We start from the raw sequence: 11174 nt of genomic DNA on the forward strand, positions 1-11174 counted from the left end.
TCCTTTGCCACAGAGGCAACGTTGCATGCTTTTATACATTGAATTACAACAACGTACAACAGTTTATTTACAGAAATATAATATTTTTAGCTATAAAATTGAATAAAAAAAGAGAAAGAGAGAGAGAAAGATCAATTATTTTATTTATGATAATAATTTTTTTTCCATATAATACAGAACTCTTCAGTATCTCGTGAGCTCTCGATCAATTCTATTATCCAACGTACTAACTGAATTATCCGCTGTTAATCAATAAAATATTAGTTAAATATTCTGCTGGATGGCAGCACACGTCTAATTCGTGACTCCAGTTCACGACCACGTGGTTATGTTTGGAGCCGCTGGAACAAGTGCGTCGAACAATACCACGTTTTTACTATTAGAAAAGGACTACAAGTAAGCGACTATACAAGAAGATTGTTTAAATAAATACAAGCGTGACGCGTGGCTCCATGCGAGAGCGATCCATTCGATTTCGACTTTTGTCCCATGTATGCCTTTGATTTTATAAGGGATTGGTTGGAGAACAAAGAGGAGGTTGGATGAATGAAAGACACGAATGGTAACTCATTTTGGGGATCTATATTTTAATAAAATAAAAAAATAGTTACTTGAATGGATTTTAATGTATAATTAAAGCTAATAGAGAAGAAGTGTCTTAGTATCACAGGTTATACACATCAAATTGTTATTCTCATTGATACAGAGATCCTTTAAGATTATGGAATATACATTATACTCCTTTATTTATAATTATTCTATCAAGCTTGTATGAAACTGAGGTATACATGGGATCGGGCTAAAACCTGAGACTCGCCAACTAAGAGTCGACTGCTATCTCACGGAGCCGCACATTATCTCTATCAAAATTGTTATCAATCTTAATATTCTGAGAATTACCTCGATAAAATCCCGAGTTGAATTTGTATCTCGTTGCAGTGCAACCGGAGACAGATGAGATAGACAATGCTGGTGCGGCATTGGTACGGAACGATAATCAGGATGACAGTGACTACGAAGAAAAAGAGTCAGACGGTTCAGAAATAGAGGGTGACATGGAGAGCGAGGCGTCATATGATGCTGGATCTACTTCGAATGCAGGCTGGGCTGATGTTATGCAAAAGATTCTAAAGACAAATAAACCAAAGAGAAAAAAGACACTTGTACTGGCAAAGGCAAAGAAGTTGTGCGATGTAAAAGTAAAAGAGAGAAAAGAAGATATTTCTTTTGAGATCGATGGCATTAAAGAAGAGATCAAAACAGAATCGGAAGAAGCTATTGATAAGACAAATATCGCAGCGAATACTGCATCGAGTAAATCGAGAAGGATAACGAAGAAGAGTGGTATCAGATTAAAACCATCCATTACAGATCGGGAGCATGAAAGAATGCTGCAAAAGATAGCCACAAAGTAAGTTATTTATAAATCTTCTCTGTCTTTTGTTCGTTGATAAATTCTTCATACATGTATTTTGCAGAGGAGTCGTACAACTGTTTAATGCGGTAAGACAGCAGCAAATGGAGATTAAAAAGAAATTATCGCAGGCGGGACCGTTAGAAAGAAAACGCGAACAGGTATTCAAGAGCATTGACAAAAATTCCTTCCTTGATGTCCTTATGGGCGGCACTAAAAGCATACCCGTTGATAATGCAGTTAAATCTGAGAAGCCTGTTGGGCAGACAAACGATAAAGATAAAGTGAGTAAATCTTCTCATTTACCATGTAAATTAGATTCGATATTGATATTTTTACATTAGTACATAGAAAAGGAGTAGTAATACCATTTTTTATCCTTTTTAATAAGCATTAAATATTTGAATGCGTTTATCAAGGCCATATATAATTATATTTATTGATATTGGTACATTCTGTTTTACGTTGCGATGTATAATTGTGTATAACAATAGAAATACGTTTGTTTTAAGGATCACAAAATGTGGAGTGTTCTTCGAGATGACTTTGTCATGGGCGCTAAGTTGAAAGACTGGGACAAGAAGAATATAGAAGAAGAAGATTCTTCAGCTCCTGAGGACATGGACAGCGACGTGGATTGAAAATAACATCTTTCTCCTGTGAATATTTTTTATATGACATTTAGATAACTGTAGTTAGTCATAAAAATGTCGATATCGCTTGTGTACATAGTCAATTGCACTGATAGTTCTTGGAATAAGCATGTAAATATTGTGACTCGTGAATTAACTATGGATCCTCGAAACGGGTTGTTATTCACTTCATATTCCTTTACTCGTAGCCTTCAACTTTCCAATTAATCGTATAAAACCGAGACATACATGAGGTGAGAATCAGAATCCGCTGAATACAAGTCGACCGCTCTCACATCGAACGACGCGTTATCTTTAAATATTGTGAATTAAAAAAAGTTGTCAATTTATTAATTTGTGCATTCGTATAATTGGCCTTCCGTGTTTTATTATCCGGTGTTCGTTATAATTAACAATATGTATGTACAATGAAACTCTAGATATGTTTCTCGTTATGAGAAGCATTTATTTATATTGATATCGTTTGTATTCGAAGGGAGATATTCCTTTTTCCATAGAATAACATTATATCTTACAGAGTAAATTGTTTCTTATTGTTTTATTATAATTAGGTTCAAAACAAAGGAAGAAAAAGAGCTTGGTCGAAATGATCAGCTATTGTAAAACAAAAATCCTGTTGTCTATATTGTTCATTTAGCAATCTAAAAACTAGGAAGGCACACAGTATTATATATGCTTCATGCAAAATTTTTATTCTCTCAGTACCGCTCGGTCAGTGATTTGTCCTTATGATACACGGTAACAGTGATAACGTGTGTACAACGTTTTATAATTCTTTCTATAATTATCTTACACGTATATGTGTACGTGAGAAGTGTATCTAAAGCCAATCGTCGTTATGTTACGTTCTCTTTCTGAAAAGTATGCTTGGTACAATTTGACGTTTTGATACTCTGCTGTATCTCTAATTACCCCATTTCAATACAGATCTTTCTTTGGTTCCTGAAACCTCCATTAATCATTTTCTTTTTAGTTACTATAGATTTATGTTCGTCTTATTACTTCTCGCAAATACTAAAATCATTCGATGTATCCAATGGATAGTACCATTCAAAAATAGTGAGAAAAGAGAGTGTATTTTATAAATAATATAAGAAGCATACTATTTTTTTTAATGGTACAACTATTTAATGGTCATGGCATCTGCTTAGCTTACTTATAAAATATCGAGGGGGAGGAAATCGCTAATCATGATTAAATTGCTGTCGGTTATGCTCGTGAAACTTAAGTGCGCTTGTTAAAGCCTGGACGGACTGAACTAACTTTGCTATGATTCGTTTGTTAGATTTAAACACAATTTTTCGCGTATAAACTTACATCGAAAATCGCTCAGCTTTCGCTAATTTCTTTTAATCGATGTTTTTCTTTTGATCAAGAAGGATTTCGATTACGTAACATAATTTATCGCATAATCGACAATTTGTATTAATTTGTAAGAGAATAAAAACTGTTTGGTATTTCCGTTTGATATTTTTCGTCCAGCATATCTCAAAAGAACTTATAATTATGTTTACGTTTTCTTTTTTTTCTTTCCAATCCTTTCTAGTCACCATACGTAAGAGCTATACTTTCAAGATTCCGTTGAAAAAATCGTTGTTCAATTTCATACTGTACGATCGTCTGTCAAAAATACTGCATGTGTGTGTATGTACCATGTGTATGTACGTGTATGTGTGACGAATTTTACTAGACTGTCACGTACAATTATATTGTCACATATATATATACATATACAATTATAACATCGTCTTATATTTTCTGCACAATGCAATATCTATGTCGTAACCATAACTTTTCGACTCAATTTCCATAATTTTTAATCCCGGATATCATATCAACTTGTTCATGTGTAAATATAATTGAAACAATAACTCATCACAGAAAGTCTTGCAATTTCTGCGCAACTTTCTTTGTCTGTCGTACGAAATATTATATAACGTTTAAGCAAATTCGCATGATATAAAGAGCAAAGAGAATCAATTCTTTGCTACGGAATTAAAAGAACGTTAACATTAATTACAAATTAGAATGCTGTGGCTTTTTCAACAAGTTCTTAATGAAGATGATGAAGATAAAAATTATTTATTATAAATATTTCTTTAAATTTAAACTATGTCTTATTTAAAAGAATCAACACTTTTTTCTTTTAAAGCACTTCGGATCTGACGATATCCTTTTTAGCAATCGCTCGAAAGAATGCGAACGCGCAATTAAAAGTTCGGATTACACTCTGCTTTCGCGAATATCAGCGAGCGCGCCGAAATTACCAGCCTCCTCATCGGGATATTGAACTCCCTCAGCTTCGTCTTCATTCCTGTCCTCATTCTCCAGTCGCCTGTTTCTCGCGAAGTATCTGGGATCGTCGTCACTGATGTTGCAATTGACCGCGTCTTGCAATTGAGGATGATCCAGATGTAGATTCCTGGCGTTCTGATCTTCGCGGTACGTCCGAGAAGGTCGCTGATCTTCATCGGCACGTCTGTCTCGCGCTGCCTCGATCTCTTCCGGATCGGGCAACCTGACGAAAACCTGATGTTGATCTACGTCGCGATTCAACGAACTCCTGCGGCTGTCCTGGCTCAGCCTGGAAGCGCTGCGGGCGCGATTTCTCGTATTCATCAGCTCGTTGCCGGCGACCTGATAATTGTTGCGACTTGCGTGCCGATGATTCTCGTTCTCGTCGAGCGGAACGCGGAACGATATCTCATCGTGAGACGCGCGGAAGGTTTCGAGGTTCGCGTCGTTACTGGAGACCCGCGGCATTGTCTCCCGACTGAGACGATAGAGACTGAGCTCGTTGTCCACGTAAAAGTTGTCCAGCGGGTTGCTGATAATGGACGGATTGCGCGAAACGTTCCGTCGGGGGTAGCTCTGCAGACTGGACAGACTTGTCACCGTAGCGTAAGGGTGATATCCGGGCATCGAGTTCAGCGGATTACCAATGATATGCGGACAACTATCCAGACTCTGCATCTCGATCTCCTCCTTGCCGTCGTTGCAGTAGCCGTGCATATCGATGTCATGCGGTAGATTGGCGAATCTACGGATTGAGGTGAATTTAAGATAATCAGTTAATTCTCCAGTTTATATAAAAATGATTTACCTGTGCAAGAGAATGTCGGAATAAGAGGGAGGCATGTCGGTTTCCTCTTTGCCGTAAATACTCTCATAGGTAGGCGGTGGGAAACATCCGACGGAACCTAAGCTGTCCTTGCTAGGTGTTTCAGCGTCCATTTCGAGGATACTGCCTTGACTGCTTTGTAATTGATGACGATTTACGCTTCGCGGATTCCTCTGAGCGCGCAACACGCTATCGCCAAGTTCCACCAGGTCTAAACCTGCCAAAAATTTTGTATTTATTTTATTTATCTTAAAGAGTTTATCAAAATTTCGTAGCAAGGATACAAAATATATTTACTACATAACTGTCGGTAATTTTGCCAATCGTTTAAAAAACAATGTAGATCGTTTTTCTCCATTGCAGATACTTACTTTATAAAGAACTGCAAAAGTTTACTTTTTCTTGTATATTTTGTACTCAACGTATCTGTTATATGCGTACTATCAAAAATTTCTTTATCATCTTTTATTCACAGATAAATTTGGCTCTTATTTTAATTTCTTTAATTTGGTTTCTTACTTAATCATCCATATTGTTTTCTAAATGACCGATTTCATTACTTCAATTGACTCTACTTATTGTTAGTAGTGACTGTTCTAATTCCAGAAGCACAAAATTCCAAATTATACCTGTGGGATCAGTTTGGAACTGAGTGAAAATCGTGCCGTCGACGACAAGCATTCTGCCATGCGGCAGGAGGATGATCGTCGGCGTCGCTACCATGGCTTGGTCACTACCGCCGAACCGTGGATCCGGATCGGGATCTTCCAAGCGACAGCAACAATGCCGTCTGCATAGGGATCGACAGAAGGGTGCACCCCAACAGCAATACGCAAAGATGAAGCACAGAACGGCGAGCATCACCATAAGGGCGGCCACTCCTTGACCCTGCTGGGTGGCCGCAAGGGTCGGCCCGTTGGAAACGGGGATGCCGACGCCGATGCCGAATCCAGCGTTGTTGCTCATTTCACCTGCAATTAAATAGTTGCCCTTACATCGTAATATATACTTATTTATGAATATAGATATATAAAATTATGTCCTAACAGATCTAAAATTTTTTGAATTCTTTTTTAACAATCTTTATTGGATTGGATATCTTCTCATTCTTTCTATTATTTTATATTTTTGATGAAAGAATTAAAATTAAAATATATTATTGCCTCTCAATTACGTATAATTACTATGTTTACGCGAGCGTTACTTCTGTAGTAACTTTTACGATAATTCCTCCGCGTAAACGGGACTTTCCTTCGCGTAAACGGGATTTTATAGTAACGCTCGCGTAAACATAGCAAATGTTGAACAAATTAACACTTATTAAAAATTTATATAATTTTGTTGTAATTTTTTTGATAGACTATGAATTCTCTTAGTTCTTGAATCATTTAATTTAAATCTTTTTCTTTATCCGCATAACATAGATAGAAATAGAATTTTATTAATTATTAAAATAAAATTATTAAGAATGTTTCAGCTAAACTATATAATGTATTGTTTACCTATAATTACATATTAAAATTTTAAATTCAAGTTACTTCCTGTTTGTTATGTACCTTATGAATAACGATGAATATTACATAAACGTGGACAAAAACCGTTTTGTCATGCGTGAACTCTCTCTTATGCTAATAGGCCGAATTTCATACTTCTCCCCTTTGACGACGGTGAAAGTAAAGCTTTATGCGATCATCGTAATACATTACATAGACACCGAGAGAGTAGGGCAAGCATCGAACATAGTCGATCAATCTTTATGCGCGCTCGCGTGTTAAAGTTTTACAACAACACCTAATCTCCATGGCCGGCACTCTGTATGATTAAAGATAACGCTAAAAAAAAACAGACAAAACTTGATAAGAAATTGACCGATCTTATAGCTCGAGAAAGCAATGGTGTAGGCAACTTGTTATTATTATCAAACTATGATACGATGGCTACTACAATTAATCCATCAACTTCAAAATTTATAACGCGACCATTATTTTACGTACCATTGTTTTCGTAGAAATGATAAGAAATTGATCAAAAATATATATATTATTAATTCAATAGCTAATTAATATAACTATGTTTAATACTCTCAATATGTATAAAACGGAATAAACAACGTGCTTGTTAAAAATCTATGAGATTTGCTATATAAAATTCCTTTACACACACAAGCAATTTTTATATAAGTAAAATTAAACAGACGTTAAAGATAATTTACCTTGAGCGGTGATATTGTGGAGCCAAGCGATCCCCGTGGTGGCAGCTGACTCTGTGGCTCTGTGCGATCCGTAGACCATAAAAAATGATTGAAGCCTCGTTGAATTCGCCAGTCTGAGAGGAGACGACTATGTCTCCTCGAGAGAAACAACAGCGACGACACGATCACATTGACGACTCGCGGATTTCAGCACGTGGACGATGACCGGATGCGTTTCTGCCGCGATAAACGACGCATCTCTTGTGCGATGCACCGCCGACGCATCGAGCTTGCGTTCCTCGTTGTGATTCTCGTTGTATTTTCGGTGATCTCGCGTTCATTAAATCGCACAGACCACTTAGTTCTTTGGCATTGTTGCACTCCTTTCAAATTCTTTAATTGCGAAATTAACATCCATATATGGATTTTTTATCCGTCGCAAAACAATAAGCGAGTGCAAAAATTCGCATCACTTTGGAAGCTGAAATTTAATTTAATTATTTACTTTAATTCTGAAATTCAAAATTCAATTCTTTTACTTTAATTTCGTTAGATTGCAAAAGCAATCACGCGACTTGAAATTCGCATAATAGCACACTTATTTCGATTCACTTGTGTTGCATTAACAATACTGTCAGGATTTGCAGTTTTCCTGAGGACCTGTTCTCAATTAATCCGCGCTACAGCGTTTGATATAGCACAATTCAACGTGAGACAAGTTAAGTAGAAGCTGCCACACTACCATCGGCGAGACACTCTTGACCCATTTCCACAACGTCCCCACTTTGTGTGTATCAACCTGCTTCTACGACGATATCTCTATTTCTCAATCGAGAGGAACACCACTCGTCTCGACTTCTCTCTCGGCTCTCTTGCACCTCTCGTTAACCCTGCACTCGATATATTGCAACCCCTTCGAACGCTTCACCCCTCTCTCTTTCTCTCTTTGAGATTTATTTTGATTTATCCCTTCAGGGATCCCTTCTTAGGCATCCGCCCTATTTGTCGAGATAGTTAAAAAGTCTTTCAAGTGAAAAATCGATACGATCGGTTCGGAGATTCTCCTCTCTCTTAAGAAAAAATCTCCGCATTTGTCACCTAAGTATAAAAAGGAATCTTGAAGACGTCTGTAAAAATTGAGAAGAAAAGCGACTAAGAATTTCTCGAAAAACGTAGAATCGATCGCGTCACGTTCTTTTTTCTCCTCGTTAACATCCTTTAAAATATCACAGTGTGATTTATTATTCAAGCTTTTTACATGTAAAATAAATGTTGAAAATATTTCAAAAACTGGGAGAAAGACTCGTTCCAAACTTATAAAATAATGAATGAAGAATTTGCCTCACACATTTCTCACTTCTCGGAAAAGACTTGTTCAAAAACAGATACGTGCACCGGCACTGCACCCAATCCGAAGCGATTAATCGATAAAGCTTTATTATGATCGCTACGAGAATCTATTTCTCACTTTCTATCTCTGTAACGCGATTGCCGATGCTCCTTCCCTTTGGGAAATTCGTTCCTCGTCCTTTGGGAAATTTCGTTGTATCCACTTTCGTTGCCCAGCCTCTTTACATCGAACCGTCTACATGCCTTTCATTCCTTGACGTCATCGACTGCGGAGTAACACACGCCATATTATTTACCGTTGATATTATTCACCGTCCTCAAAGGACTCTGCCAGAACGTGATGCAGAGAAATTGCTTCCTCGACAAAATATCTTCTTGATCCAATATTTTTTGCTGCATTAATTTCTCCGCTAATTATCCCGCGTTCTTTATATACTATATCATGATTAGAACGCGATAATTAATGTTATTACGTGTAAATGTAATTGTCACTATTAACAAATTATTAATTAACACATCACGCTTCTCACCGTGTTACATTTATATTTGTTTTGGAGAGGATTTAATTTTGAGATGTAATAAAGCTCTCTGAATGCCTGAAACAGTTTTCTATATCGCTCCACGATAAAAACACCCTCCGACGACCTAAATGCAGTTTCAATGTACTCGATGTAATATACTCAACTGCATCCGCTCTGGAAAACCCTCATCCGTTTCCTTCGGTAGAATGCAAAATCCTATTTCGTTCTATTCGCGAAGAAATCCACTCGCGATGACCCAGATTCACCCCCTTGGCGACACGTTCGAGCTACATCCACCACATATAATCACTTTATTTGCATGCGTCCACGAGCATCCGCGCTCCCTTCTCTTCCTGAAATGTTATGGTTCACACGTTCACTCTGCAGAACTTCTCATCGCGAGTATCGATTCCACGTTTTATAATACGCTACCACCCCCTTTATGTTTATATGTGTAAATGTGTGTACGTACATACGTACGTGTATATATATATATCGTGTCTTCTTTCTTTTTAAAGATTCCTACCCTACGGTGATATTCTTAGCTTCAAGGGACCCACCGATTCGTTCCCCTTTCACGCCCGTTCTCCACAGACCGCTCGTCGTTGTACATCGATCCCGACGTCAGGAGTACGTCGCGAGATGCGTTTTCGTGATTGACAACACGCGTGTTTTACCCTCTCGCGAGTCGATAGCACGACGAAACATGAACGTCGGTGTCACGACGCGACGTCGGTGGCGAGAACGACGCCAGGCCAGTGGGGCTACCTACCACCCACCACCCTGCCGAGCCATTCGACGGGGTGCAGCAGTCCCGTCGCAGTTCGCCCCGTTCGTTTCACTGCGCACACGTCGCGCTGGTGGACTCGTCTCGGCGCGGATTCCACCTTCCTCACCCTTGTCGGTTTAGCTTGTCGGTGCTGGAAGGCAGGGAAGTCGAGGAGGTGCACGTTTTTTATTTCCATGTAGGGGATGTAACTGCGAATTGAAGATTTTGATAGGAGCGATCTTGTCTTGGATAAGATCAGATGGTCCTCAAAATCGCGATCTATCAATTTTATCGATTAGAAACTCCAATAAAGTATTAACAAAGTATAATGTAATTATAAAGTTAAAAATAAAATCAATCGACTGAACTCAGTGATGTTTGTATATGTATACATATATATACGCCGCCGTGTAAAGCACGTGCCTACAAAGTTAACAATGTAACAATTAATTAAAATCAATATTCATACATATAAATACATAGTACAATGTACCTATATAAAGTCAGCAATAATTTATCCCATCAAATTTAATTCATTTAAATTTCATTTTATTTATTTAAATGTTTACGAAATGATAAATTCTGTTCGATTTCTGCTGACCATCTGCTTATATCGGCTGCTTATTCTGCCAGCAAAACCGAGTTTAATACGAAAACAGGTGATACTGGATCTGTTGCAATATCTGAGCAAATTTGCTGTCAATCTGTTACATTGTCATACTATAAAAGCATTTACTTACTGAGTATGTTTTCTTAATTGTGGGAAATTAATGTAATAAAATCCGATTGTTACATTCAAACGCAAATTGAAGTTGACGCCAATTTATATATATTTACCCATCCGCTCTGAAAAAAAAATGAAACGATTTATATGTTAAACTGCTGGCATATTGCATTTCAATCGCCGAGTAACTGGCGGATATTAAATTTGGACATTTAAAACTCAAGAATTTTATTTGTCTAGTCTCGAGGGAAAATTTAAAAAACAATTCGCAAACAACATTTGTTCGCATAAATTGTATCATACGCGAATTCCGTGGATTCGAGAATCTAGTTAAAAATCTAGTTAAGGATTTAGTTAACGGAACGTCATGTTGCTTAGCACTAAAAAAATATGTATAATAATATGTAATAAGTTCAATAATAATGTAAAAG

The 11174-nt window shown here is 37.4% G+C and overlaps 2 protein-coding genes across 10 annotated transcripts; one reads left to right on the forward strand and one right to left on the reverse strand.

Annotated features, from left to right (window-relative positions):
• The first annotated feature begins 309 nt into the window (after positions 1-309).
• On the forward strand, positions 310-5883 carry LOC112467156 (RRP15-like protein). 2 transcript variants are annotated; one of them, XM_025035647.1, is made up of 5 exons: positions 310-396; positions 940-1411; positions 1479-1698; positions 1927-2073; positions 5795-5883. In XM_025035647.1, coding segments are annotated over exons 1-4 (822 nt in total). In that variant the 5' UTR covers positions 310-395; the 3' UTR covers positions 2056-2073; positions 5795-5883. The 2 variants fall into 2 exon arrangements, with proteins under 2 accessions (XP_024891415.1, XP_024891408.1); XM_025035640.1 differs by lacking the exon at positions 5795-5883 and having other exon boundaries at positions 1927-2219.
• On the reverse strand, positions 2319-10851 carry LOC112467110. Of its 8 annotated transcripts, none has more exons than XM_025035633.1 (6): positions 10760-10851; positions 9811-10228; positions 7401-7860; positions 5818-6159; positions 5171-5405; positions 2319-5107 (listed from the first exon to the last, which is right to left on the reverse strand). In XM_025035633.1, exons 3-6 carry the CDS (start codon positions 7477-7479, stop codon positions 4291-4293), a joined length of 1473 nt encoding a protein of 490 aa, XP_024891401.1. In that variant the 5' UTR covers positions 7480-7860; positions 9811-10228; positions 10760-10851; the 3' UTR covers positions 2319-4290. The 8 variants fall into 8 exon arrangements, with proteins under 8 accessions (XP_024891401.1, XP_024891376.1, XP_024891366.1 ...); XM_025035608.1 differs by having other exon boundaries at positions 7401-9603; XM_025035598.1 differs by having other exon boundaries at positions 7401-9603; positions 9731-10228.
• Between the last annotated feature and the right edge of the window lie 323 nt (positions 10852-11174).

This window comes from Temnothorax curvispinosus, unplaced genomic scaffold (genome assembly GCF_003070985.1).
Source record: "Temnothorax curvispinosus isolate PA1 unplaced genomic scaffold, ASM307098v1 QBEX01001640.1, whole genome shotgun sequence".
Lineage (NCBI taxonomy): Eukaryota > Metazoa > Arthropoda > Insecta > Hymenoptera > Formicidae > Temnothorax > Temnothorax curvispinosus.